This window comes from Felis catus, chromosome B2, assembly GCF_018350175.1.
Source record: "Felis catus isolate Fca126 chromosome B2, F.catus_Fca126_mat1.0, whole genome shotgun sequence".
NCBI lineage: Eukaryota > Metazoa > Chordata > Mammalia > Carnivora > Felidae > Felis > Felis catus.
The window spans coordinates 4678055-4698203 of record NC_058372.1 but is presented as its reverse complement, the minus strand read 5'-3'; the positions used below and the strand labels follow the sequence as shown (position 1 = coordinate 4698203).

Below are 20149 nucleotides of genomic sequence, written 5' to 3'. Positions count from 1 at the left end.
GGGTGATGCGGATACAGGTAGAAAAGAGCCATCTAAGAGGAGTAAGGAACAAAGTGAGGGCACACAGGGTCGGTGCCCTGGCGGTCCTGGTGATATGAAAGAATTGTTGGAGAGAGGGAATCAGAAGGATATCACCGGAAAGTCAGCATGAAAGTAAAGATGGGCTTAATGGCGAGAAAATGAGTCCACATTTTAAAATGATCTTTTCTTTGCTCATCATATACATTTTAACATACGTGTGATCGATATATATTACATTTATTTTTCAGTAATGATTGAATAGTTTACCACACAGTGTAAATCACAAAATACAATTCCTGAATTACATGCATAATGTGTGAGGTGAACCAGAAAAATGAAACATCATTGGTATTAATTGTCATGAGAAATAGATCAACCTTTCCATTACAAAGTGTGAATTCAGATATTTAAGGAGGTAAATTCACCACTGGATTCTTGTATCTTCAGAATTAAAGAGGTAGTATGTACACTCAGAAAATCAACATTGAAGTTCAGTCGATGAGAGGTGTGTGTGTGCGTGTGTGCGTGTGTTGTACTAGCAACATCAACACGTAAAATAGCAACCTTGTTAACAATCACATTTCCTAGGGATACATGTGCATGGCTGTGCCTTAATCGTGCAAATATCACCCAAAATTACAGACAGTAGCAGAAACTAGATAAATTAGTTGCCTATCTCAACCACTGAAACGATGTTTTTGTACGGTCAGCAGAGGATTTCCCAACTTTTTCAAGGTATGGATGCTTGTTGTTGACTTTTCTATTGATTTTGAAAGATTTTTGTCTACAAAACTCATTACTAGCTAGTGTTCATTTTTTTTTTTATTAACCAAAGATCTTTCCATTTGTTAGAATTTATAAGCTGCAGGAAATGACTAATTTTGCCCCAGAATCAAGATAATTTCAGTCCCAGTGAAAGTTTTCCTTTTAGGGCAGCCTCTGCAGCCTTGTTTTGGCAAATGCATGCATTTCAACAATCTTTTTCAAAACAGCCCACAAGTCCTCTTACCTGACTCTCTTAATGGACCCTATTTGGGAAATCAATCTATTAAGGCACAAAATGTCTACTGTTAGATTCTTCTTTCATAATACTATTTTAAGTTTTTCTCCTTCCTGCTTTCTTCTTACAGTCATTCGTTTATCCATTTCTCTTCCTTCTTCTCTTTTTCTAACCCAACTTTTGTTACCTCACCCCCTTCCAGTTTCCTCGTCGTCCACGAGGGAATTCTGTCTCCTCCTGTCCTATTTCTTCAACCCTCAGATTCACATCTCTTCCTGTTATGATTGGTTTCCCATAGACAATCTGTTCCTGTAGGGTTCATCACCTCTTTTACAGAGAATTGTGTATGGAATAAGTGAAATCTAAATTATCTGGCTATGTAGTGATCCACAAACATATGTGAACGTCTCACAAATGCAACATGTAATTATCCACTGTTGATTTCAATAAGGCATAAGTCCCTTTGGTAGAAGCTTCCTGTGTTCAAGACGTAGCATCAGTAAATTCTTGAATTTTCTATGTTGTTTGGCATCTCTGTGAATTAAAGACATTAAGGGTAAATCTCACTTTAATACTTTTTCATTTTTTGTTGCATTGGGACAAATTTTTTGTCTTGTTCTTTAGTCCAAGTTACATAGTCTTTGATGCTTCAAAGGTCAGCAGGAGTCTAAAACTGGGTTGTGAACTGAACTATACGGTTCTTCTCCCGACTTTTTACAGATTCACCATGTGGCTGACTGTAGGTCACAGGACTCTCCTGTCTATTTCATCAGGCCGACAAAGTTAACATTTATTGTCCACTTATCACATGCTACTCACTCACTCAGCAGTGACTTACCTGTGACACAACCCTGTGAGTGGGTGCTATCATTATGTCCACTTTACAGATGAAAACCTGAGACATAGGGAGGTTCACTGATTTGCCCAAGGTCATCCAGTAGGTGACAAAGCTCAGATTTTAACTTGAGAAGTCAGATTCCAAGTCGGAGGTGCTGACCGCCATACTTTATTGCCTTCCTGACGCGGCAACTTGAAAATGCACACGCTGGCCTCCTGACTGTAGCCTTCATCACTCCTCCATTTCGTTCACCCACTTACACAGAAGCGTCCCTGTCCATCTTTCAGAACTGCTCTGGCTCCGAGACCGTGAACTCTGTGCTTTTTCTGTCCGTTACCTCCTCACCTTCCATGCCTCCTGGCCTCTCTAACTACTAAACGCACTCAGCACCTTCACGGAGGCCCCCTGACCCTGCTCCCTCAGGGCCACTCATGCCTCTTCTCCACTTCCCTTATTCTGTTGTCCCAGGAGGACTCTTCAAGGCTCCAGTCCACCTTGCATTTTTCTCCCTTTTCACTTCAGCCACTCTTTCTGTCTGGAATATTCTTTCCACCATCCCTCCCCTCTGTTTTAGCCTCATTAAGCACTTTACCCAAACTTCGAGCCACTCTCCGAACACCACCTCGCCTCTCCACGGTCCCCAAATACTACCTGCTCCATAATGTTCTTCCTGGTCATTTCAAAAAGTCAGATGTAATCTCTCCCTCCTCAGAACTCCCAACACTTAGTTTGTAACACAAACATAGTGCTTATAATCCAGTAATATGTGAATTCCCTTGGCCTCCCTTTTGGTTTATAATCCTAATTTAGAAGATCTAGCCCGATGCCGTGTGCTGGACTGGGGTATGGAGCAAAGGGCTAGAGTAGGGAACAAAGAACTTAACAACTGAAAAAAAAAATGTTTTATTTCGATCCTTAATTTTACGGGTAAGGACACTGAAGGCCAGTTTAAGAGACAAGTCGTACTGAGAGTGGGAGACAGAAACTCACTGTTCCTTCCCTCCTCGAATGCATACCATGACTAAAATCGTATGTGCGTGGGGCACAGTGCTAAGCACTAGGGATACAAAAGCAAGAGAGTTTACTAGTCAGAAAATCAGAGTCTACTGAGCAGAAAACAGGTTATTGCCATCAACGTGATGAGACAGTGTTGGTGGGATAAATATATAAATAAATGCATGAGGCAAAGAATTTACTATCTTTGTAATAATATTATGTGATCTTTCTAATAGTAAGTGTGAGGAAACATAATTTTTAATTCAGTTAATAAGATCCCATCCCAAGCGGTAGGAAGAAATGTCAAATCTGATTTGAACCAGACAAACCGATCTCTATCGGCTTGAAAAAGGGAGAGGACTATTGCAAATGGGGAGGTGATATTTTCCATCATACTCTGTTTTTCAGTTTTCCTCCCTTTGGTTTCTTCTGCTGCTCTGTGTTCAGGATTTAGCTCTGAACACTCACTGCCCTCCTGGGATAATTTCCGTCTTGTTTTTTAACTGGCCGTATGTTCACGTCAACCAGACCAAACACTCTACGGACTTGGACTGGATGTACCCACTGCTCATTTTCTTTCTTTATCTCTAAACTTGAATGTTCTCCTTGTAATGTTAGCTCTTCTCACTCCCCTGAAAGTCAGGTTTTCTGACAGGTATGGCGCCTGCCTAATTTGGACGCCCGAGAGAGAGTGACAGGATTTACGACAAGGGTGTCTCCCAGACTTACGGCATGCCTCACCTGGAAAGCTCAGGTCTGCTCTACCCACAGTGCATCAGGAAGGACCTCCAGTTGGGTGGCGTGAGAGGGAGTTTTATTTGAAAATGGTTCCAAAACCTGTATAGGAGATAAAGCGCGGAAATACGTTTTGGAAATTTCCATGACGGCTGCTTGGCCAAGATCTGTTTGGTACCTGGTACTGAGCCCTCCCCTAAGAGATGGGGCTTCTGTACTGTTTCAGTGCCTGGCATTTTCAGTGTGTTGAATGCGGACCCTTAAACCAGGACAACTGTGTCTTATTTTTATCTTATCGTGGCGGGCCTTGCTTTAAGGAATTCTCGTATGTGAAAATATAGATTAGTATTCTGTACACAAAAGGATTAGAACCCGGTACTAGTGAGGGTCCAGGTAGCTGGGTCCTCTCCTATGTGTATCTGGGGAGATAAACTGGCTTCCTGAACAAGTGGGCAGACTGTGCCCAAAGCCTATGCACTGTGTGCTCGCTGGATCCTGCAGCTCCGCTCGTGGGAATGTGTCCTGAGGAAACCGCCCTGACAAGAAACACCGACATGTTAACCCGCCACATCATCCAACAGTGAAAAGTTAGAAACAACTTACAGGTAGATCAAAGATTGTTCAGTAAACACGTAGGTACAAAGGGACACATGATATTAGGGGCGCCTGGGGGGCTCAGTCGGTTAAGCGTCCGACTCTTGATTTCTGCTCAGGTCATGATCTTACGGTCCGTGAGTTCAAGTCCCATATCGGGCTCTGCACTGACAGCGTGAGCCTACTTGGGATTCTCTCTCCCGCCCCCCCGCCCCTCCCCCTTTCTCTCATGTGCTCTCTCTCTAATATAAATAAACATTTTTAAAAGTACATACAATATTACTGGATGTTTACAGAAAGCGCATATGTAGGTGCTTATAAATGAAAAGGAAAGATTAACCAGATATATAAATGGCTCTCTCTGAGCGGTGGAGACATTTGTGGTTTTAACTCTTTTTTGAATTTTTAAATACCTTTCCTCAAACTTTCTACAGTGGAGATATATTATCTTTACAACCAGTAAAATGTTCAATAAACTCATAAATCCCATTTGAAGACAGACAAAGATAAACTGGGCTGTGACTGTTTTCCCATGATTCATTAGGGGATCCTCTTACATTTATGACCTTCATTACCAAACAACAGAACAAAATAGTCTTCAGCACCAATATCCTACAAGAGGAAACTATTTTCTTAAGAAAATAACCTCTTGAATCTCCCCAAAAGTGGCTTCATTCCTGTGTTTCCAGAACAAGAAGTCAGGCATATGTTCTGCTCAAAATGGACAAAAGTCAAACATGTTTTACAGCCATTAAAAAGTTTGAGGTTTGGGACTCCCGGCCGGCTCGGTCGGTGGAGCACGCAACTCTTGATCTCGGGGTCGTGAGTCTGAGCCCCACCTTGGGTGTAGAGATTACGTAAAACTAAAATCTTTAAATAAAAAACTGAGGCTGATCTGTGTGTGTCTCAACACGAGGGATGCCAAAGATAACACTGATGAGTAAAAAAAAAAATGCAAGCTGCCGATCTTTCGTACTCAGATTATATTTAAAAAATAACGGCAACAAACTTTTCCCTCCAACTGTATGGGACGTCGTACCAGAGAAATGTTGACAGAAACAGGCCTGGGATGACTGATACGCACTGAACTTGAAGAGAGTTACCGAGAGAGCTCTGGTGAGTGGGCGGGGGGAGAGGCAGGAAACAGGGTTTTGCGGGATGGGTGGGGTGGTGTTATTTACTTTTTACTTCGCATGCTTCACCATTCTTTACATTTTCTAAAAATAATTTTAAAACGTTCAAAAGGAAATCGGTAGAAGAGAGACACGCCTGTGCTGCGGGCTCAAGGCCGAGGCAGATGGTACATTTTGCTTACTTACAGTGAAATTCCTGCACTTTTCATAGGGTCAGTGGTAATGATAAGAAACGATTCTCCCTCTTGGTGATTCTTTGGCAAATGTAAACATGGCCAACGGGCCTTTCTGATGTCTCAGCTCAAATATTCCAAGTACAGTCTTAAAGATGTACAGTTGTGTAACGGGAGACTTACATGGTTTTTGAAGTACAGGGCGGGCACTCAGTGGGCCATCCCCCCTAACCAAACCGTCCTCCAAATGCACGCTGGAGTTGAGCACAGGCCAAAATGTGATGTGGGAAAGGTCTGTCTTCAATGACCATGACTTTGTCACGTAAACACTGCCCCTCATTCTTGTCTGGGCAAACGCCCTCCTTCCCTCTCATAATGTCCTTTCATTTCTTGTACCAAGGAAATGTGGTTCAGTTCCAGAAAGGAACTAAAACACATCCGTGTGAAGGTATAAATGACTCTTTAAAATATTACTTTTGTAATCAGATTTGCTTTTTACAGGTTAACAAAGGAATGAAGCTCTGATGGTGGAATCTCGCACATCCACCAGAATATGGGGGCACAGTCAGTCCCTGACTCTGCTTATATATCCGCGGCGTCCTCCACGGTGGCCTCGCACGTGCCAGGCACTTTCCAACTTACAGGTGATGGTATATGTCAGGACTCCGTTGCAGCCGGGTTTGGAATCCTATATACAAGTTGTCCCAGAGAAGACCGTTCTTTACCACGTGTCTGATGACGTCAACCCGGCTCCGAATCTGAAACAGACATGGAACGAAGAGCAGGGGTGACCCAGCCAGCACCGCGTACCGACCCCTCATGTCCCTGGGAGAAGCAGCTGTCTGGGACGGCAGGGACCCGGGCAGTCACAGTAGATGTCACAGGCCGGGGTGGGAGTGGGGGGTTGGTTGGAGAGAAGGGACCTGAGCTCAGCAGGAAGTGAGGGAAGGAAAACGGGAAAGGGATCTGGAGCTGGGGAAGCAAGCCTCGTGGCACAGTCACATCGCTGGCTCGAAATCCACGTTCCAGCGTGTGGAATTAGCAACCGCTCTGTGCCGCAGTCTCCTCATCTACAGAACGCAGATGACGGAACCCTCCTCCGAGGGTGGCTGTGAGATTAACTGAGTCGACGCACATCCAAGACTCCCGCTGCACAGTAAGCTTTCTGCACAAGTGGGCGCTACAGTGTTATTCTCAAAGTGGCGCGTTCCAGTCTCCCGCCGGAACATTCTGCGGCACAGCCGAGCGTCCGGGTCTCCGGCCGTCTGCGGGTTTCGGGCCTGCCTCACAGCAAGACCACCTCAGGTAGGGGGTCAGGCCCTTCCCTTTCGAGAATCTCAACTCCCGACACGGAAGCTCGGGGGAGGCGTCAGAGGAGTTCAGGATTAGCAGACAAGCAGGGATGGTTTGGAGCGTCAGCCGAGGGCTTACTACTCAGGTGACCTTAACCTGGCTCAGCCTCAGTTTCCTCTCTTACAGGACTGTTGGGAGAAAAAATTGATATCATTTATAAAAAGAAGTGTGCAAAGATCCGTGGTGGCTTCGACACGGCAGCCGCACCAGCGCTAAAGGTCACCAGGAGCTTTCTCGGTATCGGGCGTCGGATTTGTCCCTGGAAACAGCACACGGAAGCCACTAGACGCCAACTTCCGGAAATGACACGCCATCACGTGACGTAGGGTGATGAGATGGACACCGTGGTTTACTTGTCTCGCCTGCACCTCCCCTCCAAAAAGATGACATCCGCTGTGAGCGCGGACACAGCTCAGCGGCTCTGTTCTTCCACCAGAAGATTTAGAAACGTGACTGCAGTTGGGCCAGGATGAGCCTGCCCCTTGTAAGCCTGAGGTCTCGTTCCTCACACCAGGCAAGGAGATGACCTTTCTAACCTCTCAATCTGGAGAAGAGCACACAGAAGACCGGGGGACACAACTGAGAAGGATTTGGGGTACAGATGGGAAGGTCCTGGTGACTGATGAGCTTTGGGGGTGAGGGAAAGGGTCACCATGTCAAGCGTGGCTCATCGTCGGGGGTCAATGCTGCCAAAAATCCAGAAAAGAAGAAAAGAGCGGTTCTAGAGAAGGAAGAGGATGAGCTGGAATTTGAACAGGTTGAAAAGGAGGTGATGAGGATTTGGAGATGGGGTGGCGATATCGGGCGGGCCGCTGACTGGAAAGAATCTCAAGCCCGAGCGTGTTGTGGGGCAGGACATACAGATTTTGGACTCATTAGCGGAGACGCAGTACCAGCAGATGAGATCGCCCAGGAAGAGGCACGGGAGGAAGAGTGATTTGAACACAGAACCCTGGGGGGAAACAAGAACTTTAAGTGATGCCTGGAGAAAGAGAGACCCTGGAAGAATGCAGGAGAATAGTCGGGAAGCGAAAAAACCCCAGGGGTAGAGTCACAGGAATGGAGAAAGGACTTCAGTTTGAAAAGATGGACCGGTCACACGCAATAAACCACCTGTGTTCTGTGCACTCTCAGGCCCAACCAACGTGTTCACAACGCACGCATACAGGTATCAGCTGTCACGGAACAGGAAACAAAGGGAGTCGTTGACCAGCAAGAGATTTCAACTAACTTCAATCTGGAACGTAGGCTGATGAGGGGCAACCAAAGACAGAGTCTGCGGAGTCCCAGAGCACGTGGGGAGGGGCGTCCAGACGTGCAGGGGGCAGAGGTGGGTTCCAAGGGCGATGTGAGGACACACAGCATGACGTACATGCAACCGCTGACCTGTTCCTATGGCCCTACGTGCTGTTCTCACTGAATACCTTCAGATAGTTCTCTGAGTAAATGGAATGGATTCTGGCGGGAGCCCAAGGGGGTGGTTTCCTCGTGATGTCCCAAAGCCAGGAGCTCCACACTTTGGAGCTTAGGGGACCCCCAACCTAACAGCTAGCTGCTCACCCCCATAACTTAAACTGGTGACCCCCTGACCAAACAGCCTAGCTCGTGGGTCATAGAGCCCGCAGTCCCTTTTTAAAAAACTGAGTTAGTTTTGTGCTCATTCGTAAATCTGGGTATTTCACATAAAAATCCAGGCTTCCGAGTTCTCTGGAATATTCCGATCAGCTGGGGCTCATCAGGCGCTGCCCCCTTCCACGTGATAGTCCCCACCCTGCTCTCCTGTTTCCAACCTGCCTTGAGCCAGCGGTGAGCACTGAAGCATGTGATTCCTGCCTTTAGGTAAAGCCCGCCGATGACAAATCCTATAAGACACAGAGAGCCCTACACCAGCTGGGGAAAGGTCTTGTCACTGGTAAATACAGATGAATCCCTTACTTCTTGAAAGTCACTTACAAAGGAAGAAAGATCAGCCTGCGGTAAGCAGTGGGGCACACGGGGAGAGGCCAAAGGAGCAACGCCCTCCACGTCCACGCAAGGTGACCTGCTAGCCAGCGTCGTGCGCTCGGCTAAACTGCCTTGCGACGCGAGGCAGGAAACTATGTAAAGTTCAGCTCCCACGCATCCCTTCTGTGGCAGTGACTTAAGCAGAAAGTGTAAAAGCAAAGAAGGTTGGGACCTGGCCGGGGTCTGGAGGCAGGTAAGGGACGTCGCAGGGTGACAGATCTGTAGAGACCCAGAGGAGCTCATCCAGATTGGAGCAGGAGGAGGTGGACTGCAGTGGCCATGCATCTAGGAGACACGGAGAGCTGGTGAGACAGAAGATATACTTATGAGCTTGAAAGGCAATTAATGGTTTAAAAGAAAAAAAAACAAAAACAGAAACGGGCAGCATGAGAGGACTCTAGGAGCGCTTCCAAGGGTAGGCATAAGCAAACCTCAGCATGAAAAAATCTCCCTAAGATCCTGGCAGATAAAAGCACCGAGAGCCACATCACAGAGCGCCAGGCATGATGATGATGCACTTCCCGGTGCATTTAAATCCGCAGCAAGCGGTTGCTTGCTTGCTTTGCCCAGCAGATGTGAAAAAGCGACTTTCCGTTGAATATTTTACATGAACTTGTTAATCAGAAAAGTCTGAAGATGTATCTCCTTGAAGGCGAACAGATACCTCAATGCACAGATTTTGTAAATTCAGAATCTGAGGAGCAACATAGTGGCTAAAGTCTAGAGCCTAGAGTCTAGCTAGACTCTAGAGCCAGACAGCGGAGGTCAGCCCTGTGCCCCACCGCTTGCCAGCTGGACAGCCTGCGGGCAAGTTCCTGACCGCCGGTATGGCGTTACCCTCATCCAGAAGTGGGGGATATAGTGATCTCTGTCCATAGGTTGCTGCCGAATAAATGACTTAATGTTTATAAAGTGCTTAGAGCTATGCGTTTGTTAAATAAAGCAATAAATGTAATAGATCCATTTTGCTTAAAATGGGTGCTTCAACACAGGGTTCTCCTCTATGTGAAAACCCAGTTTTTTTTAAAACCCAGAAAGCAGGCAATCAGTCATTGGTTGTACTGAAGTTTCGACCTAGGATTCTCTTCAATAGCAAGTACTTTACGAAATCTTAAAATACAAATCAAATTATTAAAAGGTCGTTTAAGAACACATCTGTTATCCAAAGGTACGCTTAAACCACTGCAATTAAAGTAGCGTGCGTTTATATGGCACAAGTAACAAGTTCAAGGGCAGACCGTATATCCTCCTAATTTCCCGAATGGTCGTTATGTTTACATTCACATAGAATTTAAAATTACAGTGCATGCTCCTGTATATTATTAGTTATGTGACTACCACAAAGTGGTAGAGTGGGAATACGTCCCATGGAAAGAAAAAACCAAGGCTTGGACAGGTTAAATCACTTACTCAAAGCCTATAATCAGCAGGGAGGGGGCACCAGTCCTAAGCCTGAAGCGGTCTCCAAAGCAATAGCTCTCCCTTTCCATTACGGCGCCACAGGTCAGGGATTTGCTCAAAACTGGAGCTCAGTCAAAGATGTGCTGATTTATGTTGACTGAATTCCTTTCATAGGGATGCCCACTGGGTCCACTGTGGGGAAGGAGGCAGAGATCTCGAGGCTCGCGGGTCTGATGATAGCTTAAGCGGGTCGGGTTTGGGCAGTAAGCATGTAGAGGAACCAGTCTTTGCCATGGACTCAAAAAGCAGCAAGTATGGACTTCAGTTAATAATTATGTTTCAACACTGCCTCATTAGTTGCGACAACTAGCACAGTAAAGGAAGGTGTTAACGATCTTCTGTACCATCCTCGCAAGCTTTTCCGTAAATCTAAAACGACTCTAAAATAAAAAGTGGGTTTAAAAAGGAAGGAAGAAAGGTAGACAGGAAGGAGCAATTTGCTGCTTACTTCCTCATACGGGTGTTCCCGGCTTGGTCTCTCTTTTGGAAAGGATAAGTCTAGAAAGTCAACCAAATAGTCATATCCTCCAGGAAAAGGGCTGAAGTCCTCATCTGTTTCAATCATCTGTGCAAATGACAACATGGTAAAGGCAAGAAGCATATAAGTCTGGTGGTCAAAGTCTTCTAAAAATCCTAGACTGTGTAAGACCCAAACATCCTTAAATGATAGCAATGAATTGGAGTTCGTATAGTCCCTCCCTCAATCTCTCTCTCTTGAACTGATAACATTCAAATCCTAACCTTCTACACAAGCAAGCTTCTTCACATCACTAACTTCAATCAAATTTACAGAGAAGATTATCATCATCTTGAGTATTGTTAGTAATGAGACAGCAAACACCATGATAAGTTTGTAGGCAAAGGAAGAAATAAAATGTGCAGTGTTTCTCATCATTAAATAGCAGCTAAACAGCCATGGCTTCATGGAAAATTCCAAATATTTTCTCTTTTTCATACTGATTGTCCAACTGAAAGTAATCATTTAGACCAATGCTCTCCAGGTCTCTGGACTTCAAAGACAATTTCCTAAAAAATATTCGGGAGCTATTATAAGCACCGATGTAGTGCCTTTGAATGACACAAAGGGTTGGGGGCACAGACCCCTTCCTGCTCCCACTCCTGTGCACCTGAAATGCCATGTATAACTTGACTCCCCCACAATATAATAGCATGTTGACTAGAAGCCTTACCGATAACATAAAACATAAACACGTTTTTTTATGTAATATGTATTGTATACTGCATTCTTACAATAGAGTAAGCTAGAGAAAAAGTGTTACTAAGAGAATCCTAAGAGGGGCACCTGGGTGGCTCAGTCATTTAAACGTCTGACTCTTGGTTCTGGCTCAGGTCATGATCTCGTGGTTCGTGAGTTCGAGCCCTACATCAGGCTCTGTGCTAACAGCGTGGAGCCTGCTTGGGATCCTCTCTCTCTCTCCCTCTCTCTGCCTCTCCCCTGCTGTCTCTCTCCAAATCAATACACACTACATTGAAAAAAAGAAATTCATAGGAGAATTTACATATATACAGTATTATATTTACAGTCCTCAATTGTTAAAAAATCTGCTTATAAGTGTCACTCAAGAGTCAACCGCATTTTATTTCCCAGTGAGGACTGAAAAAAAGTCTTACATCTACTTTTATTTCATTAAGGGAAGAATGCTTTGACACCTCAAAAACAGAGAGGACCTAATCTTGGAATAATGACCATTCATCCCGAGAAAAGAAAGCTGACAACTTTGTAACCATACTCGTAAGCATACTCAAACTTACTCACCACTGACCGGAGAAATTGTCATAGACTGGCATCGACCCCCAGGCCAGGTTTTAGGAATCATTGCCTTTAAGAACGGCAAGAATTGCCTGGTATTACCATTCAGGGGTTGAAAGGTAAACCTGGGAATAGTCCTCACTCTGAGGGGCCCCAGTCCTTGTCACTAAGAGCGAATGTTGTCTGTTGCCTGACGCGCTGTCCCTAAACTTTGCGCGCTAAATAGAAACTGGATAAAATATACATGTGAGTGGCTGGTTACTCCAGCCCCTGCAGTACTCCTGGCCCACTGTGGCTCCCTCTTTCTCTTGCACCTCCTACCTGTTAGTATTTACTTTGCTTTTGGAGACACTTTTAGCTTCGGTGGCCAGGTTATAACCCGACCCGCTTGGCTTGTGAGCCCTGTTATGTACGTGCTGCAGCGAATATAAGTTTCAGACCTCCAGCCTAGATCTAGCACTTCACCTTGTGCTTAAACCTCATGGTTTGTGCAATCTGATTCTTACCACAGCTGCAGATAGGAGGCACCTGTTTCTATGTCACCCGGCTACAAGTCAGGTGGGTAGCACCTTCCAGCCCCACAGCGTAAAGAGCTGTTTCTGCCAATGCTAAACAAAACAGAACACCCACAAAACCCACAACAACAATCGTGGGACAAGAATGCTCCCAAAGCAAAAGTGAGCTGGACCTGAGGGAACATGCCCTACATTTGGCGCTTAAGGCAGGCTTATTGAGAAATAAACTGGAATGCTCAGGGGGTTTCCTCTAGTTCCATAAAACAAGAGCAAAGACAGACAACACTTATGACGTACCCTGACCACCAGGTTGTAATCCTTAAATCCCGCCCAAGTGAAGTATTCTTTTATCCAGGATGAGTGAAGAAATATCTCATCTCCTACAGCAGCATTCAAGATGTTCAAATAGGGTTCAAAGTCCCAGGAATCCTTGTAGATCTTGGTCCCCTCTGGAGGTTCTATGATGCCCTTGCTTAAAGACACAAAGGTGACAGTTAGTCGTATTGTGACAATGTGAATCCCCTGGCACTGATGACTATATTATGGTTATGCGGGACGTTAACGTTAGGGAAAGTCTGGGGACGGGACTATGGGAAAACTCCACATCTTTTGTAACTTTTCCCTAAATATTAAAAAAAAATCATAAATTACATTAAAAATTAAAAAAAATAAACCCATCATTGGATTCCCTCTTGAGTCCTTGTAGGAGAGCTCAGTCTATGGAAGCTGTGTGGCCACATACATGTCCCATAAAGAGATTGGTCCTGGAGGAGCCGGAAGGGTAGTGAAGGTTTACGGGAATGCCAAGAGCGCTGTTACTTCTTTTATTTATTTATTTTTTAATGTTTACTTTTGAGGGAGACAGAGACAGAGTGTGAGCAGGGGCGGGGCAGAGACAAAGGGAGACAGAATCCGGAACAGGCTCCAGGCTCCGAGCTGTCAGCACGGAGCCCGACACGGGGCTCGAACTCACGAACGGTGAGATCATGACCTGAGCCGAAGTCGCACGCTTAACCGACTGAGCCACCCAGGTGCCCCAAGAGTGCCATACTTCTGGGGAGGCTCCCTCCTGCACACACTTGAGCGACGGCCCCAGACATCTGTTGCGTGTCCAGAAGGCACATTACCCGAGGTGGCTGAGTACGTGTGACACTTTCGGATGCCTCTGCCTATCCAGGTGGAAAGTGGCCGCTGGAAGGAAATCACCGATGGCCGCAGGGCCTGACCGCCCCGCAAGGTGGCTGCGAGGAGGCACCTAGTCAGAGCGTGTGTGTACAAAGGGGGGATTCCACAGGGAGAAAGAAGGGCACGAAGGTGAGAGAAGCCATAAACAAGGAAGGCAAAAGGGAGCCCTTCCAGATCAACAGTCAACCAGAGAGTAGCCGTCAGAATGCCTGGATGATTCGGAAACGTCCCACAGAAGTTCCTCAGGAGACGCATGAGGGGTGGGGCCTGAACCCCAGCCTGCATCGAGCTCCTGTGAATTGGCCAGTGTGGTGGTTTCCAAGTCAGAATACATTTCAAGGTCAAGTCCATGTCTGGGGGGGGGGGGAAGGTTGGAAAACCACTGATCTGGGCCCTTTTGATTCAAGTAGCTAAACGATGGAAGTGTTGAATATAATGTCATATTTATGTTGCGGATGTCCGCTCACGGTCCCGCCCCCAGCCTCCGCGGAATGGAAGTGTGGGGGAAGCAGCAGCATGACTGGCACTTAGAAGGGGCTCAACAAGTCTCTGTTGAGCGTCTCAGCGAGTTTAGCCTAGCTTCGAGAAACAGCCAGAATTTGGGGCCTCTGACACGTGGTCCTCCCACTGTACTGATCAAACCACAGCTGAGACGGACAGATGGGCAATTTTATTCTGAAACCCGGTCAGCAATCTGGAGAACCGAGTTCTCTGACCTCCCCAGAGCTCTGTCCATCCAGTGCGGAGAGGGAATCGCCGCGTGAAACACGGAGCCCTGAACCCTAGAAATGGAACGGGATGTGAAGGGGGCAGGGGAAATCCAAGGAGGGAAACGGGCACCTGTCTACTAAATACCCGGCAAGTCACCGTAGGTCTGTACTCACCACTTCTCAACACGATGCTTTTGGTCCATCGTTCTCCCAAGGCTACAGACGCGCTAGCTTCGGTGAGAAATTACTTAACAGAATCCCAAAGCTTCTACCTGGGGAGTCAATCTCAGAGCTACTTGTGCAACTCCTTGCCGGGTCTCGGCTTAAAGCCGCACTCATCTCAGGCCCCCCAGCTGCCTTCTCGACTGGAGCTGTTCTCCCTGTAGCCTCTTGCCCACTCCACGCTCCTCTGCAGGCTGAAATGGTTTCTCCAGAACATAACGCAGTGATGTGCCTGCTTTGCTGAGTAACTTTCTCAAGCGCTAGTTACTCCCAGGCAAGCTCCCTGCGTGGTTGCACGAGGCCTTTGTGACCCTGGCCCCCGCACGTGGCGTCTGGCATTCCTGCTTCACGAGGGAAGGACATTTTCACGGCTGTGTCCCTGTACCTAGTAGTACCTAGGCAGGCATACCAAAGGAGCTCAATGAATCGTTTCTGAATGAATGACACACACTTGCTCACCGGTTCAAAGTGTCTGCGCGCATCAAACTCGCAACACCATCGACCCCTCCCTTCGCCAGCACACGCCACTCCCTCTGGAATCTGGAATCTCTCCTTCCCTCTCTCCGTCCCTCTCATTCGCTCCCTCTCAATTACTCTACTGGTAATCCCTTCCCCTCTGAGACCTAGTTCAAATGCCAGAGACTTCAGATTGAGCTTTTCTTGACCACACTTCCTGTTCTCCCACCCCCTCCTCCCCTCGCCAGGCAGAGGGAAGCACTTAGCCTTCCACGTCCCTCACACTCCGTGTCATTACTGAGAACCCAACAGCGCTACGCTCTTGTCCCCCAGAATGTTCGGTAAGATGCAGTGATACAAATGCACATCCCCAGGCTCTACCTCGGATCCAGAGCCCCGGGGGGTGGGGCTCAGGGATCTGCATTTACCCAAGTTCCTCAAGGTTATTCTGTTTGCGAATTCCTGCTCCAGGATGCGCCCGGAGGACAGGACCCAGAAGGTACGGAGCTCAGCAAACGCCAAATGACAAAGGCTCTCGAATGCCCCTCTAATACCGGAATAATTAACAACTTCTCTTATCCTTGATCTGGAGAGTAAAAACTGCTTTTATCCTAGAAGCACTGGGGGGGGGGGGGATCTTAAAGAATCTGAAGCAGGAAGGAACAGGAACAGTTTTGTATTTTGAAAAGTTTACTCTGGCAGCGATGTAAAAACTTCTCTTACTCTTGATCTGGAGAATAAAAACTGCTTTTATGCTAGAAACACTGGGGAGATCTTAAAGAATCTGAAGCCAGAAGAAACAGGAAGGGTTTTGCATTTTGAAAAGTTTACTCTGGCAGCAATGTGGAGTGGGGGCTTATACCCCTTTTGCCTACAGTCCCTGTAAGAATTAACATTGAATCATTATATCAGGACCCTGGGGGTCCACCAAGGGTACCTCTGACACCAAAGTTTCCTGAAATAATCGTTCCCCTTTATTATAGGCAAGGTACTCGGGTGTATTCTATTCTGTTCGATTTCATTTTTCAGAAATGCAGGTTGTAATGAATGTCATTGATTTTTATGAGCCACCAAAAACCACCATGGATTTTGACCAGCAGATTGGAACTGGCTGGTATGGAGAACACAGATACAGGCACAGACAAGTCAGGGGCCACCGTGGGAATCGAGGCTAAAAATTATGAGAGGCTGAATGAAGGCCATGGCAGAAAAGGCTAGGGGCAAGTGATGGAGTTATGGGGGGGTTTATGGAGGAGAAAGGACTGGCTTCAACAACCGGTTTCACACAGGAAGTCAGCAAAGGGTCAGAATCGCTAACCCCTGCCTTGGCAGGGGTGAGGCCGGGAGCAGGTGTGCCCTTTTGGTTAACTGTGTGATTCGCTCTCTAACTCACCCCGTCAGTTTCTAAATTAGGGTGAGGAACTTATGGTTTCATTTGGCTCAAGACAAGTGTTTATAAAAACATAGGTCTGCGACATCGATGTTAACTTTTCTCGAATCGCACCCCCGATGCGAGGCTACTTGCTCAGATGTGCTCTGCGTGGGACAGGCGGTGGGGTAATGTTTATGCTGATATGAAAACCAACTCTCGTGTCCATTGCGTTTTACTTCTTTATGGCAACTTCTTTTTGAGCCTATCAATGGTCCCTGATAGGAATAAAACACCCTCACCCTTCATCCTCAAATAAGGTTCTGAGATGAGGAAAACATTTGAGTATTTGTTACGTTGCATGAGAAACCTACGGGAAAACTCAATCTTTTCCCCCTTAGATCTGAAAGATACTTAATGGTTTATTTAAACAGTAAGACTTCCGTTTCTACAGGTGACGTGTGGATCTGATTCCATGAGAATCTCAGCATGCCAGTCAACAAAGACTTAATATTCCTACAAACGAGGACCTGTCAAAAGGCCACAGGTAAGATCTTTATTTTCTCACAAAATTGAAAACCATTCGTAAACCATCCTTCAGTCTCTATAAAGACTCAAACCAAACCTGTCTGTCGGGTCCTTTAGCATCCGACTCAGATCAAGAGTGGCTCCAGGCCGTGGGGTCCACGTTACCACATCAGAGTTTTTCTTGATAAGATTGTTGAGTTCATTTGGGTCATTTTTGATGTTTGTTTCCTTAATATACCTGTGAAAATAAGAGCATGCTTATGTAAGAAAGCAATTAATTCTCAGATGCACAGTCTGAGTAGCACGATGCTAGAATTTTTTTGTCTCCTCATTCCCACTTACCAATAACTTACCGCATGGAAAAATAAAGACTATACTTGGCCTAATGTCCCTAATTAGGGAAGAATTATTAGTCCAAGAAGTTGTACTTATACTTTGTCTTTAAGTATAATCATATGGTGATTGGATGTAAAAAGACCGACTATTTTTAACAGGTGGGAATAGCACATGCTTGTATTTGATATTAACTAAACGTACAGATGACGAAATATTATTCGATAGGAATAATACTAAGCACTGACCATGAGCTAGTCGACTTTACCTTCACAGCTCTAATGAGACAGCTACCATTCATGCTCTCACCGTAGAGAGAAGGGGACTAAGGCTTTGAAAGGCCAGGTGACTTGCCCGAGGTCACCCCCTTGGACGGCAGTGCCCACCCGGCTGTCCACCACACCGCACAGCCAGGAGGCCACAGGAAGGAGCTTCTCCCCCAGTTTGGGATCCAAGTCTGAAAAGTCACCACTCGTCATGTGCAGTTATATGCGAGAAGACGGCCATCTGCGAACCAGGAAGCCAGCGCTCACTCGACACTGAATCTGCAACCTGATGTTGGACTTTCCAGCCTCCTGAGAAATGAACCTCGGTTGTAGAGCACACGTACCTTCAGTCATAGCCCTTCCTGACACCTAGCTTCTCACTGTGCTACCGAGCCGAGCCGACCATGTCCCAAATTTAATTCCAAACCACAAGCTTTCTGGAAATCACCATTTCAGGGTCATATGGGAAGGTGGCGGTGGGGCTGGGGCAGAGAAGGGGCGATCCAGAGAAAAAGGATTTGTCCCTGTGTTTCACCTGACACGGGTTATATAGACGGACATTTCTATTAAAGGGAATTTAACCTCCTTGAGCTACAACCCGCTCACCTAGACTGGATACAGAATTTTAGTCAGACAAATACAAAACATATGTAAGCACCTGGATTTCTACAGCACCAGGGGACTTACATCACCTTACGACCCTGGAATCCATTCGGCAGATATGAGTGAAGACGGCACTCCACCCACAGATGCGAGTAGCTTTTCCCTTCCCACTGGCATTAATGAACCTCCAGCAGGGTAGAACTCACTTCGAAGCAGTTGCCACCATTCTGTCTTTTCTTACGACCTCTAGTCTCAAGATGGTTCACTGCCTGGTCTCTCTGCCTCCCATCTCATCTCCAAACCACGATACTGTCAGATTGCTCTTCCTAAAACACAATGTGTGGTGTTCACAAAATTCTGTCACTTCCTGATGCTTCCCTGTCTCCCTCTCTAAAATAATAATAAAATCAATACCGAGGTGCTGCCCTCTGAGGGGTACCGCGAGCGCTGAGAGCAACATTTGTCTATTACTTACACACAGAAGAGTGGCTTGCCATTACTTGAAAAGGCAGCATTTTAAGCAGCCAAGTGTCCTGTAATCAAGTATGCACGACATCCGGTTCTTCTCCACGTTCTTGGAATTCAGTCTCCTTAACGCCTCTTGAATCTGAATTCCCTTCTCACTCCCCACTGTCACTCACCATCCCCGCCTAGATTATTGTCATGGTTCTCAAACTGGTCTCTAGGATCAGTATTGGCCTTTCCCTTCCCACCGCACAGACACATGACCTAATTCCCCCTCTGATCACATCGCTGTTCCTCATCAGACTCTTTTATTGGGCTCCTCATGCCTTCAAGATAAAAATCCAAGCCACTTGCCGTGGAAGACACAAGGCTGTTCACTGTGTGGCTTCCTGGTTTCTCCCACCACGCCTCATGTAGCTTCCTTAGTCCCCTATACTGAGCTCTGTCATCTCAGCATCTTACTGTCTTTTCCGGTCAGTGTCTACTCCTACTTCGAAACTGACCCTCACCGTCTCACCCGGTACTCATTTTCTGACCCCCACTGCCTCCTAAACACACAGGTGTCCCACACTTTTTGTGTTGTATCATGATGGTTTTTCTCTTCCAGGAAACGATCGCTTGGAACACTATCGTTTATCTCTGCTTTTTCAGTACCTAGACCAGTGCTGTTCAGAAAATGATAAATGAATGCATAATGAACAGTACTGATCAAAGGAAATGACTTTTTAATCTTAGGTCAGTCTTTACAGAGAGATCAGGAAGATATGGGGTCGCTATATAATTCCACAAGAAGGTGGGAAGAATGGAAACACATCTGCGATAGGATGTATTAAACACAGCAAATAGGACGTGATTAAACATGTGCTGATAGTTCCTCCGAGAACACAGAACGTTCAAGTGAGAACAGTCATGTTTTAATGATGACACAAATGAAGCCTAGAAAAGTCAAATAATTGCTTCTAACGAATGATAGAGGGAAGACCTAAATTCCACGTGCATGATTTCTTCTATGGTGCTGTGCTGCCTGTAACGGAGGAGAAATCACGGCTGGTCCCTACAGGATTACTGTTATGAAAACTCATCTTGAGGACTGGTTTCTTTATTATCCAACAGATTTATAATAAATTTATAATTCTGTAATATCCAGCAAACTGGTACAATGACACATGCATTGCCTGTCTGCACACGTCTGTCTTTTGTTCACAGAATGCTCCCGGTAGGGAGGACAAAGAGGCTTGTCGCAAAGCAGACGGTGCTCGTAGTTGCTCATGAAAACAATATTGCAGTGAGAGGCTGAGTCACTGCATGTACTAAGGATAAAATAAGCTTTATATATAATTACAGAATCTTATAAAAGCAAAATTAATCTATAAGGTAGCAGCATTTGAAATAAAACTGTGCTTCCAATACGACAACAT

At 46.1% G+C, this 20149-nt stretch overlaps 1 protein-coding gene across 9 annotated transcripts in view; it reads right to left on the bottom strand.

The window, feature by feature from the left end:
- Positions 1 to 237: 237 nt before the first annotated feature.
- Positions 238 to 20149, bottom strand: part of CMAH (cytidine monophospho-N-acetylneuraminic acid hydroxylase) — a 144189-nt gene continuing 124277 nt past the window's right edge. For 6 of the 9 annotated variants that reach the window (XM_045056981.1, XM_045056982.1, XM_011282051.4 and 3 more), the window contains 6 exons: positions 17162 to 17302; positions 12892 to 13066; positions 10757 to 10873; positions 6133 to 6248; positions 3597 to 3692; positions 238 to 1555 (listed from right to left, as the gene is read on the bottom strand). In XM_045056981.1, the coding sequence (XP_044912916.1) occupies positions 3617 to 3692; positions 6133 to 6248; positions 10757 to 10873; positions 12892 to 13066; positions 17162 to 17302 (625 nt within the window). In that variant the 3' untranslated portion in view covers positions 238 to 1555; positions 3597 to 3616. 9 annotated transcript variants of the gene reach the window in all.